The sequence below is a fragment of the Acipenser ruthenus genome, chromosome 11, assembly GCF_902713425.1.
Source record: "Acipenser ruthenus chromosome 11, fAciRut3.2 maternal haplotype, whole genome shotgun sequence".
In the NCBI taxonomy this organism is placed as follows: Eukaryota; Metazoa; Chordata; class Actinopteri; order Acipenseriformes; family Acipenseridae; genus Acipenser; species Acipenser ruthenus.
In genome coordinates this window covers 35,586,345-35,606,565 of record NC_081199.1, presented here as the reverse complement: position 1 = coordinate 35,606,565, position 20,221 = coordinate 35,586,345, and the positions used below count along the sequence as shown (strand labels likewise).

The window sequence follows — 20,221 nt, the reverse complement described above, 5'->3', positions numbered from 1 at the left end:
CCGGTATGCACCTGATTAAACACTTGGAAGTCTAATTCATTTGGGATCCAATTTTAAACGTTTAGATTTGATTAGACTCAAACGAACTTATTGTGTGAAGATAGATACGACTGTTTTTTTAACAGTGTGTCGAAATATTTTTAACGTTATATTAAGTAAACAGCCTTCATTTTAGAATCAGTCAAGGAAGTATGATAACTGCAACAATTTATACTCCTTGCGGTTCAGGTTAAAACTACAATTCCCACAATGCTGCTCTAACGAGAACTCGAGATGTCATCTTGTTGAGTCTGCGGAGCTGTGTGTATGTGTACCAGGAAGTCATAACAGCAAGGTAAGAATCCTGTAATCAAGAGATTAATTGAGTGTGTAACTGTATTACTTTTTAAATCGTTTCACTACATTGGTCAGTAATCGCTGTTGAGTGTGGGATAATGCCAATTTGTAATCATTTAATTCATGTTTAATGTGATATAGTTTTACTTTCTATTAATTGAATGTTCATCGCATTACCAGTAACGTTGACATTAGTACTTTCTAATCTTTTTCTCTCCATTTCAGACAACATTAGGATCTAAACTAAAGATGTTGAAAGCTGTAATACTAATAGGAGGCCTTCAGAAAGGTAAAGTAATACAAATTAAAGGTACATTTATTAACGTTGTTTTGCGGACATAGCAAATATTACTACAAACTGGATGACGTGGCAATCACTCAGATGATGAAAGGCTAACAAACCATACCTTTGCTTCCAGTTGAAAGCATAATATTGCTGTAGCAATACCTTCAGGCAGTCCAAACACTTAATACAGTAAATATATTGTATTACCAATTGCAGTCCCACTGCAATTGGTAATACATTTAAGGTTTTTAGTTTATTCTTTTTTATTTATTTTTTTTTTTTTAGTACAGTGGTTTGTAAATCGTTTCTTTTTTTCCAGGGACTCGTTTTCGACCTCTTTCTTTTGAGGTTCCAAAGCCCTTGTTCCCTGTAGCAGGGGTCCCAATGCTTCAGCACCACATTGAAGCATGTGCAAAGGTAAGCTAACTGAATAGTCTTCAATTAAATAAAATGTATGGATTACATAGTGGAGGCACCTGCACGTAGACTGTACATGTCACCTTTACATTATCGGGGCTAATAAAATTAAATCTTCAGATGTACTACAAGTGTGTTCAAATTGCTGTAAATATAGGTCATGACTGGCTCTTGGCACCTGTGCACTGAATTTGATGAGCATTCTATTCTACATTCTGTAGATGGAGGACAATGAACTGACACGTGTAAAAAAAAATATATATATATATATATATATATATATATATATATATATATATATATATATATATATATAATTATGTATGTATACAGTATGTAATTGCACTCTGTATGCATGTGAGATGTGACTGCATGCCCAGGTGCTTACAATTGGCGATGAATTGTGAGTTTCATACTGCAGTAATGAGAATTTCCAAATTTACTTTTTGTGTTTTTAGGTACCAAACATGAAAGAGATTTTACTGGTGGGTTTCTATCAGCCGAATGAGGCGCTCAGTCGGTTCCTGTCTAATGCACAGCAGGAATTCAAAATCCCCATCAGGTAAAAGAAACAAACTTGTTCAGTACTTTTTATTGAATGATTTGGGGGATTTTTAATTAATTGTTTTGTTCCAATAAAGTCTGTTGCTAGAAGTCCCTGGGTTATGTTTAGTGTTCTGTGAAAGCTAATGAAAAGTACTGCACTTTTTTGTACTTGTTGATCTTTAGTTTAATCTTTGTCCAGGATGTTGATTTGGATTTTGCTAATCACATTTAGACCTATTTGTATTCCATGGATTGCCTTTTTGCAAATGAATGCCAAATCATATTAACCACGTGTTTACTGTTTGTGTTTTAATACAGATATTAATCTTACTTTAGGTATCTTCAGGAGTATTCAGCTCTGAGTACTGCGGGTGGCATTTACCACTTCAGAGATCAGATCCTGTCAGGGGGCCCTGTGGCATTCTTTATTATGAATGCAGATGTCTGTTCTGAATTTCCACTTCTAGAGATGTTAGAGTTCCAGAAGGAACATGGAAACACCCACGTCATTCTGGGAACAACAGTAAGGACACTGAATTATGCAGATATTAAGATTCTCAGGAGCTTTTTATTGTTTGCTTTAAATGCCTAGAAAAGTACCTGCACATGTGAATAATGTATATTTCTCCAATCGTAAACTGCTTGCCTCAGTGCGTTATGCTAGTCTGTTGTGGTATTTTGGAAATATTGATAACACGGTCAAAGCTATACTTGTTTTAACAAAAGGATAATATATTCTTTATTTCAGGCTAACAGAAAACAGTCCATGAACTATGGCTGTATTGTTGAAAATCAAGACACCAATGAGGTAAGACAGACCTATAAACAATTGAACACCCTAGTTATAGAATGCCATATGCAGCATTTTGTGTGTATTTGTATTTCTCAGTACAATCTTCATGAGTGAAAACCCGTACAAGTACATATTGGGGTCTAGTGTGATGATACAGTATCAGGAATACTATAAAAGCGAGGTGTACATGTCTGTTTATTGTTTTTAATGCAGGTGTTGCACTATGTGGAGAAGCCTAGTACATTTGTCAGTGATATCATCAATTGTGGGATTTACCTGTTCACACCTGAAATCTTTGAACACATTGGGCTCATTTTCCAGAAAAATCAACAGGATCTCTTATTGTAAGTAGAATATAGATGGAGTATCTGGGGTCTCTATCTTTTTATCATTTCCTATCCTCTTTTCTATTCATTTGTCTTGTCTGTTTCTTTCCTTTCCTCCTTTTCCTGCCATCATTGTCTATCCTGAATCCCATCATCAGGTATCCTTACGACGGGTAAGTTAGAATGCAGGCGTGTGGTGGTCCACAATTTGTAAAGGAATGGTTTCTTGTGGTTTTAAAAATTTGCCACTTATTTTTAACTTTGAATGTTTATGTAGATATTTATGAAAGAATTGGAGCATAAAAAACTTTATTTGAACATTTGAAGTAGATGCTACGTACCGTATAAGCAAATCTTCTTTTCTTTCCCTCTAAAATGCTGAAAAATGGTGTTCTGAGGCTGTTACCTTTTAGCACCAGCATCTAATTATCGGCAGGTATTAAATAAATCTATTCAATAATGTGTTTATTTCAAAACCAAGAAGGCAGTCCTTCCCTCACCTTTACAACCGATTACCAATCAGTGGCAATTAACTTTATTTGGAATCGAATTTTCCTCTCATCCGGGGTGCTTCCAATCACCTGTGAAAACTCGCAATGCAGAAGTTAATAAAACTCGCAATACAGAAGTTAATAAAACTCGCAATGCAGAAGTTAATTGCCGTTGATTGGTACTCAAATGATAAAGATAGCTTTTACTGCCGATTTTTTAAGTATCAGCATACCCCTAGTAATTATAAATAACATGTAAATCAACCTTTTAAACAGATTTGTAGAGTTCATCAATACTTTTTTTCATTTTTGATAATAGTTCTTGAGTACAATCTTTTTATGTGATTTTATAGTATGTTTATGGGGTGTCTATTATAAATAGGAGACACCCTTAACACAACATATTAACTCATTATACATTTACTGCTATGACATGCTTCTTACAGTATAGCCAACTTCCTTGATAATCACTTTATGTAAAATAATGAAAAACAGTACCATGCTACACAAATCCCAGGTTTACAAAAGCAAATATTTGCATTGATATGTCATACTGTGATCATACATTCTAAGCATTTAAAATTAGTTTCAGATGAAAACAACTAATATATATATATATATATATATATATATATATATATATATATATATATACACACAAAATTAGGTCAGATCAGATCCTAGAGTGCAAAAATCCATCATACAGCTGTACATGCTTGTGATAAATTGAAAAACCATCCATGCATTTCAAGATTGAAATTGCCAGACTGGTATGCAGGTAAATTAAGCATTTGCTAATTCTAGGCTCTGTAATTATTAATTAGCATGTTGATGAACATCACTGTAAATCACCAGATATTACTGCAAAAAACATACTTTATATGCATAATAATGAAAATAAAAAAAAAAATTTGGAGAGAGGACTTGTATTTTCAAGCTGTTTGTGTAAATGTGTTTGTCTTCATGGGATTTGTGGGGGAGGTGATGAGGGTAAAGAGGTGTTTATGTGGTTCTTCAGTGCATGTGCTCTTGTTTGTTCAATAGAGAGGAACAGATGAATGGCTGGCAGCGAGCAGAGGTTATTCGCCTGGAACAAGATATCTTTACAGCACTGGCAGGGAGGGAAAAGCTTTATGTGTACAAAACTGATCGGTTCTGGAGCCAGATCAAATCTGCTGGGTAAGCGAACAACTAAATGGATTGATTTTATTCCAAAAATACAACTACATCTTTTGTCAGGTAAAGATTTATGTATTTATTTATTTTATTTAGTACTGAATTATAAAAAAATATTCAATACCTTAATATTGATGTAACGTAGCCATCTGACATTGCATTGTATCAGATAGAAATGACATCACATTAGCTAAACTGTTAAGTTATTCTTATTTAACTTTTTATTATAATAAAATATAGTTAGAGTGCAATAAATTGTACATAACTTAAAATATGAATCAATAACCATGTTCTCCTGTAGATTGCTTGTTTTAAAATGGCTGTATTTTTGTAGGGCTTTTCCTGGCATCGTATGTGTAGAGTGTTCTGTAAGCACTTCTTCACTTAGGTAATCATCATAGTGGCTCAATTAATCATCAGAGTGATGGAGAGTCAGCTAATAAAATCTTTGCTGTGACTTTTTCATAGATCAGCAATTTATGCCAGCCGTCTATATCTAAACCAGTATCACAAAACCCACCCTGAAAGGCTGGCCAGCAATGAAGAAGGAAGACCTACCATCAGAGGTAACTACATTTCATTTAGAATTGTGAGGTTAGGAATATAAAGAAGAATGCATCCTCAGGGTCATGGCTTTTGTCACAAGAATAATTCTTCCTGTTATATGTTATATTAATATACATATCTTTTCTAGGAAATGTGTATATTCATCCAACTGCCAACATTGACCCTACTGCTGTGGTAAGCTGTTTTGTTACTTGTACAAGGCAATAGATTGCCAATGCATTTAACATCTAGGCTGTGGTTTTGATGAAGCATTGTAAATCTGTGTATTTCAGCTAATCATCAAATGTTTCTCCTAGTTGGGTCCTAATGTCTCAATTGGCACTGGAGTGACAATAGGCGCTGGGGTTCGAATAAGAGAGTCCATCATTCTTCATGGAGCTACGCTGCAGGTAAGAGTGAAACATTTGTGGTTCTGGATTGACTGCTTTTGGTGCTTGTTTGTCTTCTGTGATTTGCAAGGACTGCGTTAGGCAGTGCAAGGATTATAAACGTTGAGGTTTGTTGTCACTTTACTTTATTGAAAGGACCAGCACGGAATAACCTATGCAGATTGCATCTTATTGTGTGGTTAATTTTTTTTTTTGGTATAAAAAAAAAATGTATGCTTTAGGTTTCACAATAATTAAATTCTATATTTTTAATTAGTTTGATAGACTAGGGTGCTACTTTTGCTTTTGTTATACACTCACCCCTCCTCCCTCCCTTTTAATGTGTCATTTAGGACCACAGTTGTGTCTTAAATAGCATTGTGGGATGGGACAGTACAATCGGGAAATGGGCCAGAGTTGAAGGGACGCCCAGTGATCCCAATCCTAATGATCCTTATGCCAAAATAGACAGTGAAACACTATTCAGAGAAGGGAAGCTTACACCTTCAATAACTATCTTGGGTAAGTAAAATATTCCAGTGTGGACCCTATTCCACATTATTTACACTTAAATATTGTGTAAAATAGTGCAGTGTAATTTAAAAGTGTTTCTAGATCTGCCTATACATGACTGTTTCAATTATTATTTTCCCCCCCCCCACAGGCTGTAATGTGAACATTCCATCAGAAGTAATCATTCTTAATGCAATCGTCCTCCCTCACAAAGATCTCAACCGGGGTTTTAAAAACCAAATTATTCTTTAGACTTTGTTCTGCATTTTATGTATAAACTATGCAAAATGGAAAGTTTAACCCTTGAAACTTGGGGAGAAAAAAAAAGGAGATGAAATACAGTACACACAAATAGCTTTATAAAAATCCTGGCTGGCAGAAGATGTGAAATTATATGGGATACAGCATTGCTTAATTTAGTAATTTGAAGACCACAAACCCCTTTTCAGCATCTTGATGTCTGATCATTTGAAAAGTATTTAACATTTTATCTTCTTGCAATTATACCATTGCTTTTCCCCCCCCCCACATAGCGGTTATGGTTCAGTTATTGGTTGGGTTGTTTATTAACTTCAAATTACAGAGAAGAGTCACACTCAAGTACAATTATTGCACAAACACTTCAAAAATCAACGCAACAAATAGACGACATATTGAATGCATTTTACAAAAATCTGAATGTCTGGAATGTTTCTAGATTTAAAAAAAAATAATAATAAAAAAAAATATGTCAGATACAAGTGTTAGCCTTTGTGTTTACACAGCATACAATTGATAATAAAAACATAAGTATTTAATATACAAATGTTGTAAAATGTGTATTTTTTACCCTTCAGTAAAAAGCTTAAGCCTCCACTAAAACACCAAAATATATTAGCTTGGGAGGAGGAAAAAAAAAAAAAAAAAAAAAAAACCACCATAGCAACACAGTAGATTAAGAATTTTACACTGTATCTTAAAATGTGCTTGCACACACACACACGGGAATCCATGATTCCAGAAGTAAGCTAATATTCCCATTCTGGGAAACATTTAATTTTCACTTAATTTCTCTTAATACAAATGTAGCCACCATTATAACAATATATATAAAATTCCAAGTCCAATAAATAAAACACACAAACATATATACTGACCCCCCACATAAATATGTAATTGTCATGAAATCAAAGTTAGTTTTATAAGCTTATCAGGCATGAAATGAGGTCAACTGTTATAGTTTATCAAAAGACAAATACCAGTGCATGGGCCAAATCTATACACAGACATGATTGGAGATTACAAATCATTAACCTATTTCATTTTTTTAAATATATAAACCATTTGTGTTTCTCTTTTTTTTTTTTTTTTAAAAACCCAAAAAGATCATCATGTCTCATAACTACATTTATTACAGTGCACAGAGTATATTTAACTGATCTAAACATTTAAAATAAACCAGCTCCATGCCTTACAAGCGAACAGACACCGTGATTTCACAATGAAGCTTCACAATATACCACAGCCAGTCCTGCTCCTTTTAGATCTACTGCAGGGTTGGAGATGTGAAAAACTTTTTTCTAGCTTGCTCCGACCTGGTTTTGTTGCTGAACCTGGACATAAAAAGGAGTACAATGTAAAATGAAAATATCTAAAATCGAAATTTCAAAAGCAGGCTTTACATTTGAGTCATCTAAACACCGTTGTTGAAAGACAATGCCTTTAGTTTGCCAGGTTTCAAAAGTTGTTAAATACAATTTATTCCCCATCTTATTAAAATGTAGCCCTTTGGTAACCTCTCAAAAAAAAAAAAAAAAAAAAAAAGCAACTGGGTGTCTATGAACCTGCACATTTAAGATTTATTGGCAATGCAATTCTGAAACCCTTTCTGGCAGAAAGCAACTGCAGATTCCCCCTATCCCCAACTTTGCTTTGTGGTGACAGAGGATAGGTATTGGTGCTATGAGAATGCGCAAGTGTACAAAATGTCAGAATTTGACAGACCTTCAAGTTCAATAAAAAAATATTGCTGCATGGAATATATGCTGCTGTGCAAAAAGTCTTAGACATGTTGCATTTTTCTACCCCTATGCATTATCAGCATCAACAATTTACTCAAAGCCTCCACTAGTGTTTTCTACTATAAAAACAACTTGCATAAAGAAGGAAAAACATTGAGTGAAACAGGTCACATGACTATTTAAGGTGTGGTATCCAAAGCATAACAAACAACAAGTACAGAGAAACATCTCTGATTAACAAAACCAGCACTGGAAGACCCAAAAAGCTCTCCAACAAGGATGAGCAATACTTGAAGACAATATCCTTAAGGAATAGAAAAACTACAAGTGTTGAACTGACAACAGAACTGTCAGAAGGCACAGGTGTCGTTGTCCATCCATCAAGAGTACAAAGGTCACTCTTGAAATAGGACTTAAAAGGATGTGTTGCAGTAAGAATACCTCTGTTAAGAAAGGGGAACAAGACTAAAATATGCACAAAAGCATGGAAATTGGACTACTGAACAATGATCAAAAGGTGCTTTGGACTGGATGGAGGGACGACGACACCTGTGCCTTCTGCCAGTTCTGTTAATTCAACGCTTGTCTTCTTTCTATTCCTTAAGGATATTATCTTCAAGTACTGCTGATCCTTGTTGGACAGCTTTTTGGATCTTCCAGTCCTGTGTTTGTTAGAGATGTTTCTCTGTACTTGTTGATTATGCTTCCGATACCACACCTTGAAAATCAAGTGATGCAAGCTATTTCACTCAATGTTTTTCCTCCTTTATGCAAGTCAAGGTTGTTATAATAGTAGAAAACACTAGTGGAGGCTTTGAGTAAATTGTTGATGCACATAATGCAGAGTAGAAAAGTGCAACATGTCTTAAGTCTCTCTACTGCAAATTCCTTTCAGCCATTCTAGTGGAGCAATTGTTTTACATACCTATTATGCAGTTTGTAAAAAGCGCAATAGGATGACACAAATCACACTTACGCAGGAGTGAATGCTGTGCCAAGGGTGGTTTTAAATCTGCCAGACAGGGTTTTAGGAACAGAACCCATCTCAGGAGAAGTCAATGGCTTGAACAAGCGGTCTATGCGGGGCGTGGGGGGTGGGGGGAATAAATAAATAAGAAAAAGTCACAATTAGGATGTTTATTTATGTATTTAAAACTCCCTGAAAAACAAAAGTCAACCTTTACTTGCCTTCCATATCCCCAAACAAAAGCGAACACTTTGACAAACAGAATGAAAATAGAACTACACCAAAATGTACTGGTTAATGCAGACAATGCCAATTCCTTCAGTCTATGCCAAGCTCTATTCAACTTCTATGCAACTTGTAGTACAATGGTCCTACGTTTAGCAATAAACATTTAATTAAAACACAGCATGTAGGAGAAGCAAGTAATTTACCATTTTCCATGTTATGGATATTGAGGTTGGCATCAATCTCTGATGAAGTGTGATTATTTTCCACCGTGAAAATCTGATTCCAATACTCAGCAGGAAGGGACAGAAAAAGAGCAACAACCTTTTTGGAAAAAATAAAAAACCTTAATTTTATAAAATAAATTAATGTACTACAACACACCAATATCTATATATGCTTTCTACTCCTTTACATTTAGGAGCACAGGCATACAATAATTCTAGCTGGCCTAATTAAATGTTACCATAATAACATAGGCCCAAGTAGGTGGTTACAGGATTTCAGGGAACTCGAGACACATAGCATGGAAGATTTGTTACAAAATATGTTCATTTTGTAAATTACAGAATTTACTTTATGTTTCTACTTACTTTAGGCTGCAACACCGTGTCCCTCATTATCATCATTGGGGGTGGATCTGTCATGGAATGGCCAACAATGGTTGGACCAAAAACTCTGGACAGATTCATCAAATCCATTTTACAGTCTGGGCTCTTCATCACACTAGAGAGAAATATATCTGTAAAAGGCATCTGCATGTAGAGAAGTTAGCAGCTGGCAAACATATAGGCTAAGCAACCCAAATATATTCTGTAAAAATCAGTATCTATTCCTGCTGCTGCTATGGGACCAATCATAAAATCATTCTGTGAGAAAGAAAATCTGGATTGAAAGACAGGTTTCATGTTGTGTGTGTGTCCTGAGAAAACGTTCTGTCAGTTTATCCTTTATAATGAAACCTGAATGATAAATGAATAGTGGCCACATTAACCAGTAAATGCAAATACATTTCAGTTACTGTGCACTTTACAGTTGTCTAAGAAATCACATGGCATGGCCTTGGTTGACCCAATAGCTGGCATTACTCGGGTGAGATGCAGACCACACCACAACTGGCTCAATGAACAAAAAATAAATAAAGACCATTAATCTTGCAAAACATCAGGACATGTATTTGTTTGTCAGGTGGTGGAAATGGTCGGTAGTTCTAACTTACCTGCCATTTTATAGTGAAATCTAGAGGAAGTACATAAAATATTGTTGACAAGTGTGGCAGCCTAATCTCAAGTAAGTTCCCAATGCAAACAAAAAACTAAAATATAGGACAAAATATGGAAATGTGTCGCTGGTAGAACATGTATAAAATTGACAATTATTCACTTGTATTGAAAAACCGTCCTCACCGTTGGAGGTGTAGTATGAGAAAAGCCAGAGTGTCCTTGTTTGGCTGAGGCAGTTCTTGAATAGCCTTGTATATAGCCAGAGTGCTGTCATCATCATCAAGAATATCTACAAAGTAAAACAGCTTAGTAACAAGTAAAACGGGATGCTTGAACTTCGTAAGCTGGGCTGTTAATGTAAAGAAGCTCATCTGCTTGTAATGATTTAATGTGCTCCTCAGGGTTAGGGAAACAAATTGCTTTGATCCCTGTCCTCCTGACTTTGCCATGTCAGTTCTTGATGGGCATCTATTTAAAAACAGAATCTAAAGCGTATAATCAGACAGGATGCCTATCAACCAGCTGGAGAGCAAGGTCAATAGGGATGTCAGTTCTGATGCTGTGCTGCACCGGAGATTGGCATCTACCATAGTTATTGAAAGGCCTTTTTTAAAAATGTCAAACAAATTAGGCAATACTCGCAATAAATGCTTCAAAATTGTGTCCTTTCATATCATGCCTTTCTAGTTTGTACTAAAAAAAGTACCCAAGAAAAGCACTTAGTCTCCATACTGGTGGTTTAAATAATGCAATACGGGACAGGTTTCCATTAGGTCATATTCAGGGAGAAGGAAAAAAAAAAAATGGGGTGGATAGTGGAGTTTACAAACATTTTTAAAATTTATTTGGACAGAGTTATTTTATAATTGCTTACTTTATATAAAATCCTACTAGCCAGCCTAAAGCCATATTTTTGTTATGCTGTTACAAGAACTATAGAACAAATCCTAATGTGAAGTTTGCTGAAGCAGACAACATACAGGTTTGTCTTATACACCCACTTCTAGCCTCAAATGTGTTATACTGCATTTCTGAATTGGAAACATAAATAAAACATACCACCTGCATCCATGAATTTCTTATGAAGGTGAAATGTAACAAGAGGCTCCTTTAATTTCCTCAGAAAGTCCTTGAGAAGTCCACAAACCACATGAATGTCATCTACTTTACCAAGAGGAGGAAACCCTTTTCCACGCATGTATTTCTCCTTTAGCTCTCGCACTGTGCGGTCACAGCCAGGCACTCTGTAGATTCCAGTCTACACACAAATAAACACATCCATTAATTACTAGTGAAAATAAAATTGGAGAGGAGAGGAACAGAAAGTAAATGGCTACCTCGTGTAGTCCTCTCTTCTCTATTTCATTGACACACTGAACTACTAAAGATGGAATCATTGGTCCAGAAGAAGGAGAAAAATCAGCCACAACTCCCTAGAAGAAGAACGGACGCAGGTTTGTTGGTTTCAAATACAATAAAGAATATGCATCTAAATTTCCTAAACCGAGGTCAGCATAATGCATAGAATACATCATGAATATAAATCGTCCCTAGCTCGTACCTCACCGTTTCCGATAGGAGCATCCGAAACATTGGGAACACAGTGTCGAGAGCAGTGATCTTTGCACTCAGGGTGGGCTACCATCCGGCAGTCCCTGCATTTCACGGCCATCTTTCCAAACCTTATTCTCTTCCCACAAGGGACGCAACTTTCTGGTCGGATTACCTTGGGGGGGGGGGGGGGGGATATACATACTGTTTTGCATGGGGGTAAAAGGCATTGGATGCAATAACTCAAAAAAGGCAAAGCCAGGTTTCCACAAAAAACATAACTAAGGCTATAAAAGAGGTAGACATGCTTTGTCACAAAACATTTCTTCAGTATATAATGATCTTACATTATTTCTGTTTTTAGACAAAATGCAAAAGGGCAAACATGAATAATGACACTCAAAAACTGACATTTCAGTCTTCAACAAAACAGATGGCACCTTTGGTTTCCCAAATGCTACGAGAGTTTGATAACCAAACAAATGCCAAATTAAGACCATACGCAAATAATATAGCATAGAAAGTCTTGCACCAAGCCAGAGAATTATCTTCAACTTAAATACCGAATATGGTCCAAATGGTTTTGCATTTCGTTTATAATAAAAAAAAAAAAAAGTGTCTACATATATTTATCATGCATTAATACTGCCAGCAGATAAACATTTTATACATGCATTTGCTTTCCATGTTGTACATGCTCTTTCCTAGAAGAATGTACTTGCATGTAGGAGAAAACAAAGTTGTCTGGTCTACTTAAAATACCATTTAATTAGGGGTCTAATTAAATCGCAGTAAATTTACATATTTCACGGGTATGTTGCAGATTAAAATTATGATTTCTGACATTTCGGACATGTTTAAACATTAAAATGAACTTAAGTAGACAGTATTTCAGAACACCATAAAGCCTAAAAATAGTGGTACTTGCTTCCTTAACTAAAAGAGTGCTGTCATTTGTTAAAAGGCAGGCATGCAGCACCCCCCTGCAGTTGACTTGCCTAGACATTGAGACTGCACGTCTGCATCCACTGAATTGGTTGGAAGTTAAGGCAAAGCTTTGCCAAGTTATCTAGATGTGGAAATCTATTAGAAACAGCCCCAAATCTCGGTTACCCTCAAGGACATCAGTAATACTTTAATAAAGGCAATGTATGCAGCACGTTCGTTGTCATTATTTGTCCCATCCAATAATTTATTTTATTAGTACAGAATCAAAACAAAGAAAACGTGGCTATTCGGGTCTAAAATTCCAACTGCGAAAAAGTAAGCAGCAGGTTGAAGCGAGGTGGCTGTGCTGGATCCTTGTAGTACTAATTTAACTTGCAGACAGGAATACTTTGTCGGGGCTGACTTTCCAGTTTGGTTTCTGAAGCTGCTTATTTTACATTCTGTTCAGCATCCTCTGTAGTAGCCTTTTGTTTAATATGCGATTTGAAGCTAAATTGCGATCTATCATTTTCTCCAAAGACACATTAAGGATATGCAAAACAATTACCTCAGTCTGCATGTACAGTTTCTTTGGGAAATATCTTGAAACGATCAGCCGAAATATGCTTTTTTTGTCGTCCATTTCTACTATTTTACCTCCAATGCTGAAAACTAGATTTTAGCAACCTGAATCAAAACAATGCAGCACTAACTTTGTCCCACCCCCCTACTGCACAGTACAGATCACATAAAAGCAGTAAAGACGCACTGATAGGCTGATTAAAACTTTGTCATTTGAATAGTAAAACAAAAATGTTAACCACTTTTTTGTGTAAATGTTATTTGTGGATGTTTTGTTTGTTTTTTGCTCAAGAGCAATGTACACAGGATGGCGAAGGAATAAAAAAGGGCTATCTACATAACGAAGACACGTAGTTTGCGTCGCTTACCTTTGTGCAGTAGTTCATTTAAACAAGGTTTCTTTTTTTTTTCTTCTCCGTACTTGTTTGTATGCATTGGCCCCTAAGAGGTGAATTTCGCGGTGACCCCTCAATTTCACAATTTCCGCGAAATCACGATTTAGGTAGATCCCTACATATGTGTCTAAATCACTTGGCACCACCTGGTGGAAATCAGCTGCACACAAGATTGTCTTTAAAATCTGGATTTTCACTATTGCACCAACACATTTTAAAACAGTGAAGCCTGCCTACCTCAGTAAAATGGTTACTTCACAATTAAGGCCCCATTTATGTACACAGTGAGGGTTTAGACAAAAACATTAGAAGCCACGTACTTACTGTTTTGGAAACAAACACATGTGGCTGTGATTCTTTTCCTTCGGGGCCAGCAAGCACATTACGGGGGTTTACATCAGTTTCAGGTTCAACATTAAACGTGTTATCTACAGAGTCTTCATTGGCTATCCAAACTGTGGTTTGTTCTGAAAGAGAAATGTAGCTTCTTGACTGGACAAGTAGTGTTAATCCACAATGCCATTTTTGTGGAGTTATCTTACTAGTCCTGTCTGCAGTGTTGAAATTAAATACAAACCAATTTAATTAAAAAAAGGTAAAAATCCCTAAATAATGGTTCCATAAAATTAAATTGTGAACTCAGTATTTATTTCACAGTGGTCAATGCCATTTGTTGTACTTGCTCTAGTAAAACTCCCCTCCTGCTTGCTAAGCAAGGCCAGCATTCCACACTTCAATACTCTTGAACAGATCTCAGTGCGAGACCTGCTGCTCTCCAACACTTTCATAACTGATTTCCTACCAGGCAAGTCTATCAAGTAGGGCTAGAACAATATATACTAGGATGAATGAACTATTCATGTAAATGCTTTTAGGTTTCCAAAATCTATCATACACATATCTTTATGTGCAGCATTTAAAAAGGATTAAAACCACTCTACCATTTAAAGTGGAAAGCCGCCTGCTCCTATAGGATCTCCTCTTAGGGATCGTCTCAATAGTTGAAATGGTGTGAATGTGGCCCATTTCGTCTGGTAAAGTAACAGTAGTTTTAGTTACTATTGATTCCTTCACCTGAAAGCAAAAATATTAAGACTATTCATAAAAACATTGTGTGTGGTTAAGCAGCATGTTACATTATCAATCTGCCTGTTTGCCATGGATTTAAGGCACTATACACAAATTGGCACTGGTTTAAAACAATCAATTATTTAAGTGCCCCCCCCCCCCCCCCAAAAAAAAAAAAATTAGTTTCGTCTGCAAAATAACTGGCAGATTTTGCTGCCTAATCAAATAAAATGTTGCTTGTCTGGTACAGCAAGGTTTCCACATGAGGAAACTGGCAGCACAAGGATGATGACGACTAGAGGACCTGGGGATTGATAAATTATGTTTCCAATGGGAGCTGACAACTTGCTGCCCTCTGTCTAAAAATGAGCTGGAATTTAAATTTAATGACAAAACAATTTCTAGATTAATTGGGTGAATTGGTGAATTTTTTATGTTACAAATAGCACCTCATTTTGAGCTTGAAGGCAAATGTGTTTTAAATTTAATTCATGGAAAAGGTGTGCACATCCACATTTACTTACATATTCAGTCGATGTTAACAAATCTCCGGAGCGACCACTAGTTCGAGTGCGTTTTGGTGGAACCGGTGGTGCAACAGCTGGAGCAAAAGAAGAACGCTAGAAACAAACAAAAGTTTACTAGAGACAGTATATTGCAACTTTTGTCAGAGCCATTTTAGAATGGAATTCACACACTTGATAATATAAATCCATTAAATATAAAAATATTCTTCAAACCAGAGCATACCAGTAAATAAAACCCTGTTACTTGCTTACAAACTAAATCCTACCCTTTTTTCTCTCGTCCTTGGTTTTAAAGGTTTAACCACAGAAGTATCCAGGTCCTGTTTTAAAAAGAAAAATACATGTTTTAGCATATTTCACTTGGCAGAAATGTGTAAAATCAACTAAGGAAACATTTGAAATGAAGTCAAAATATATACAATATACACATGTTACAAACAAGCATGATACAGTAGGTCCTACCAGGTCATCGTCTGTTCGGTCATAACTAATATCGGAGTGAGACTGGAAAGAGTTGGATGATTCATCGATAACAGACAATCTGGATGGGGGGTGAAAAAGAAAATAATGTAACGATCTAAAAACCATCGTCATTCTGGACAAGCAGCAAAATATAGAAACAGCAGAGTTTCAGCACAGCGAGTTAAATACAATTACAGCAAAAGAGTATTACACCCTATTGTAACCCTGCTTACCGTCCACCAGGAGCAAGCACCAAACCAACCCCTCCTCTTGTGTTGAAATTAGCCAGCATTGATTTCTGTTCCTCGTTCAGATATGTGTAAGACTGGCCATCGTGCATGAGAACATCACAAATGAGCTGCATCTGCCGCTCCTGATAAAAAAATAAAGTTTCTTTATGGGTAAATACTACATCTAATAAAATAGTCCAATAGTGTAAGAATTATTAAAAAAAAAAAAAAAAAAGTTATATCTAAAAGATTGAAACCACATTGGATGCCACTATTGTAGAAATTTAAAAAAGGTGACAAAACATCCCATTCAGTCACTGTGTATTGGTAGTAAATGAATACATCCAACATGTACCTGTAATTTGAATAGCAGGATAATTTAACCACACTGAAGTGAAAACGTGATGAAAGACTGTTCCTCAGGAGCAGTCCCATTTATGTCATAATGGGATCTGGCAGCTGTTGCACCAACAGCAACACAAATAAAAGGACATACTGTATAGTCTTTGCTACACAAACAGGATAACCTCCTGCACTAGTTGGTTAAATGTCTCTCAGTTCTAGCACAAGAATATTGAATGGCTTATAGTGGATCACAACATACCAGTATATCACACAACTGAAAATGACCAGGAATGTTAGGAGTGTACAAGAGATAGATCAAAAAATGACAGTAACCCCGAGGAGTATAAACACGTAAACCAAGTAGAAACAACCTGATGCTATTTCTTTCAATGTAACCATTGCTGTTTGCATTCATCTCCAACTGGCTCCTAGCACATTTTCACACATTGAATACCATCAGAAAGGTATCGTGGTTGTGGTCACCCATTCTGTCACAATAGCTCAGCTAGAAGTGAACCAGTAATTTAAATTGATGCATTGCTGAATTATGGAAAGAAAAAAAAAAAGTTCTCTCCAGTTCTTGTAAACTCCAAAATTTACAGAGCCAGATAACCAAACCAGGATATTTAGCAGCCATTTTATCCAACTAGTTAAGAAAATCAGTTTCACAAAACCACTAACAAGTTACCGTGAGGATATAAAATGGAAGTTTCATTAGATAAATGTTGGTGTTATTGAGAGAACATTACAGAAAACTTTCACTAAAAGACTGCACACCAGATGTTCGAAGTCTGTCTCTGCTCTGTGACGTTTCTTCATCTCCACATCAACCTGGTTTCGAGCATGCTTCAGCTTGACCTCGAGTGCCGATTTATCCAGATCCATCTTGAACACACGGTCCCTGCACTTCATTAATTCCAGCTCGGTGTGCAGCCATTTCTTCCTACACTCCTCAAAATGCTTCACCACCTGAATGAACTCTAAAATATTTAAATAAATAAATAAATAAATAAAATAAATAAATAAATAAAATAAATAAATAAATAAATAAATAAATAAATAAAATAAAAAGGGGGGGGGGTAGTATTCTTGTGTTCACATTTGTTCATTAAGAAGGTGACAAGACAAATATCAGATAATTTGATAATTACATTTCTTTCTAGTTAAACAATCTCCCAATGAGGTTCAAGACAAGTGAAAACCTTAAGAATAAGAATCTCCAATGTATATTTAAAGTAGGTGTTGTATTTAACACTAACTGAGAATTTACAATAGAGAAGACTCCCATCAGAATTCTCATAATGTTATGAAGAATTTATTATGTGATGCAGATAAAACACACTTTTAAAATGTCCATGTCCATTTATTACATCTAATATAGTACACATTTCCTGTTGGTGCATCTTAATACAAAACCATCCTTAAGCCATTCTGTAACAAAATGGATTGCAATATTAATAAAAGTGCATGTTAGTGTACAACAGTACAGCACAATTAGCACAATAAACAAAACACATACCTGTTAATTCTGAGTTTGTATAGCGCAAGAGCTCTCTTTTAAAGGCTTCGCCCATTCTGTAGTGATACAAAACTCATGTTTAACCGTCATTATCAATCAACTTTAAATTTTTACATTTAAATACATGTAGTACAGTGCTTTACATTTTTTGTGAAGAGTCAAAACACAATTAACAAAAGGAGAGACCATGACCTGCAACTGTTTAAAGTGCAGGATGTATGTACTACATGGACTGCGTGCCCAGACCTCTGCTCTTTTGTCAACATGTAAATGACATAAGCACCTTTCACACTGGCACTTCTACCCGGGTCACAATCCCACGCAGTGTGAAACCACATGTCTGGGTTAACCCAGGTCCCAGCGACCCACCTCAGGATGTGGATCGCCACACTTTGACCGAGTTGAGCAAGACGGCCGACGAAATAAAACAGCCACGCCTGCGTGAAGGTTTCACTTCCGTAAGGAATGTTTGTTTATTCTGTTTAGCCATATTTTTGTTGCTTGGGCCAGACTGCAGCAGGGAAGAAGAAACATTTGCTTTAATCAATATTTGGGCTGACGGTTCAACCCAGAGAAGCTTGGATGGAAGCGTTGAACATGCTGCTTGATGCACGTATTGTTTACTTGTGTCTGTCACCCAGGTCAACCCTGCTTCATCAAAAGTAGGGTGAAATCACGTCGCCGACCCACATGACACCAGGCCCTGACACAGGTAGGTTGCAACCTGGGTAGAGCACGCCAGTGTGAAAGGGGTTTTAGACTGGGGGATAGATTGGCAAGCATGTAACATTTGCATACAACACTAGGGGTCCACCAACTAGCAAAAAGACATTTTAAAATCCAACTAGACAGTTCTGGGATGAATCTGCAAGCAAATAGCCTACTTTGTGTTGCCCGTCTTGGGTACATATCTGATGACACAGCAAAGCCAGCCCACGGCTATTGAGCATTAGATGTGTATTTTAATGCAAAGCAAGATCAAGTGGGTAGATTATCAGATATAACACTTGAAAAATATTAGAAATTCTAACACTGGGGGAAGGGTTAGTCAAATATAGCTACAACAAATTCAGACACAATTTAGAAAAGGTGTATCCAATCACTGGGGCAATTCGTTCTGAAATACTACCAAGTAGGAAATGCACCAAACACATGTATGCGCACACAATAAGCCAACAGAAATACCAATCTATATTCAAGTGTGACAGACTGTAAAAAAACAAACACATACAATAATAATAATAATAATAATAATAATAACAATAATACTACAGTATTACGGGTCGCAATCATTCTGAGACTTTTTACGCTTTCGACATACCGTACCAGTGAATTAAAAAAGCTTTTCAAGCTTATTTAAATTTTAGACAACAAGGTTATTCAGCTTAAATACAGTAAATAATCGCACCACACCATGCACGTGTTAATTAACACGGACAAACAATAGCATTAAAAGAACGCTACCTGTCAAGCTTAGATCAAGCTCTGCTTCTTTCGGTGTGTCGCAGATGTAGACTTTCTCGTATTTTTAATTAGACACGCACGTTTTTGCCCCCTTTAAAATAGACTTAAATGACCAATAGAATGCATTTCTCAGACAAGGCGCACAGGAAGAAAAAAAAAAGCCAACCAATGAAGGGGTACTTGAAAACGAGAGGGCAGATCCAATCCATCGTGCAGCAGCTGGACGTGTGTGTCAGGTGGAGCAGGTCAAAGATCGTCAGATGAGTGGTCTGCTTGTCTTTCTGTTTTAGCTAATTTGTTTCTTAGTCCTAGGAATGGTATTTAATTTTGTATTTATATGGTTATTAAAGGCAATTTAATCTGTGGTGGGTTTTTTTGTTAGTTAGTTTGTTTTTTTTGCACAATCGAAGGGAAGCATTGATTTTTTTTTTTCAGTGTTCATATTCCATTTGCCCAGAACTGAGACTGCCTGGAATGAGTATCTCTATGACAACATTAGCTTTAGTGCCTACGGCTTTTAACAGCTATGCATATTGATGGTTTTGCATACCGCAGTGTAAACCATTTACATTAAAACGTGTTTTAATTTAATCATTTATTAAGTAGCCTTAGGATTTGTATGGTTTTGTTCGTTTAAATGTTTTCCCCTGTCACCTGTTATTAATTGGCAAGTATGAGTCATGCACTGTTTGTACCTCGCCATTTTATAGTTAATGTTGGACCATGAATCAGTACAGTATAGTTTAGCAGGGCAAAGTGGTGTATAAACGTCAAATTGATTAGTAATGGTCATGGTAAATAAAAATCTATGAATCTACCTTTCCACAAAAGTTCAGTGGTCCTGTTCTTTCTCCCTTACCTAAAGCAATATAATACAGGACAGTACAGTATGTGTTAATCAGGCATATAGATGTGAC

At 36.2% G+C, this 20,221-nt stretch overlaps 2 protein-coding genes across 4 annotated transcripts; one reads left to right on the top strand and one right to left on the bottom strand.

The window, feature by feature from the left end:
• Positions 1 to 14: 14 nt before the first annotated feature.
• Positions 15 to 7,166, top strand: LOC117426856 (mannose-1-phosphate guanyltransferase alpha-A-like). Of its 3 annotated transcripts, none has more exons than XM_034044985.3 (14): positions 15 to 334; positions 572 to 625; positions 942 to 1,039; positions 1,498 to 1,601; positions 1,922 to 2,108; positions 2,334 to 2,393; positions 2,592 to 2,722; positions 2,863 to 2,877; positions 4,240 to 4,374; positions 4,840 to 4,937; positions 5,066 to 5,112; positions 5,235 to 5,327; positions 5,660 to 5,828; positions 5,971 to 7,166. In XM_034044985.3, the coding sequence occupies exons 2-14, from the start codon at positions 586 to 588 to the stop codon at positions 6,069 to 6,071; spliced, it is 1,278 nt and encodes a 425-aa protein (XP_033900876.2). In that variant the 5' UTR covers positions 15 to 334; positions 572 to 585; the 3' UTR covers positions 6,072 to 7,166. The 3 variants fall into 3 exon arrangements, with proteins under 3 accessions (XP_033900876.2, XP_033900875.2, XP_033900877.2); XM_034044984.3 differs by having other exon boundaries at positions 562 to 625; XM_034044986.3 differs by lacking the exon at positions 2,863 to 2,877 and having other exon boundaries at positions 562 to 625.
• On the bottom strand, positions 6,340 to 19,462 carry si:ch1073-416j23.1 (rac GTPase-activating protein 1). Its single transcript, XM_034044983.3, has 17 exons — positions 19,305 to 19,462; positions 17,841 to 17,896; positions 17,099 to 17,301; positions 15,980 to 16,119; positions 15,747 to 15,825; positions 15,551 to 15,604; positions 15,282 to 15,377; positions 14,631 to 14,763; positions 14,014 to 14,156; positions 11,796 to 11,960; positions 11,572 to 11,667; positions 11,294 to 11,492; positions 10,418 to 10,523; positions 9,605 to 9,737; positions 9,218 to 9,335; positions 8,796 to 8,895; positions 6,340 to 7,411 (listed from the first exon to the last, which is right to left on the bottom strand). Exons 2-17 carry the CDS (start codon positions 17,893 to 17,895, stop codon positions 7,345 to 7,347), a joined length of 1,887 nt encoding a protein of 628 aa, XP_033900874.3. The 5' UTR covers position 17,896; positions 19,305 to 19,462; the 3' UTR covers positions 6,340 to 7,344.
• Between the last annotated feature and the right edge of the window lie 759 nt (positions 19,463 to 20,221).

Bases quoted from the DNA above. Each gene is read 5' to 3' on its own strand.
- LOC117426856 (XM_034044985.3), top strand. From the start codon at position 586: ATGTTGAAAGCTGTAATACTAATAGGAGGCCTTCAGAAAG. The intron at 2,109-2,333 runs GTAAGGACACTG...TCTTTATTTCAG, and splicing joins ACGTCATTCTGGGAACAACA to GCTAACAGAAAACAGTCCAT. The intron at 2,394-2,591 runs GTAAGACAGACC...TTTTTAATGCAG, and splicing joins AAAATCAAGACACCAATGAG to GTGTTGCACTATGTGGAGAA.
- si:ch1073-416j23.1 (XM_034044983.3), bottom strand. From the start codon at position 17,895: ATGGGCGAAGCCTTTAAAAGAGAGCTCTTGCGCTATACAAACTCAGAA. The intron at 17,302-17,840 runs GTATGTGTTTTG...TAAATATTTTAG, and splicing joins TACAAACTCAGAATTAACAG to AGTTCATTCAGGTGGTGAAG. The intron at 16,120-17,098 runs GTGTGCAGTCTT...TTTTTTTATCAG, and splicing joins AGACAGACTTCGAACATCTG to GAGCGGCAGATGCAGCTCAT.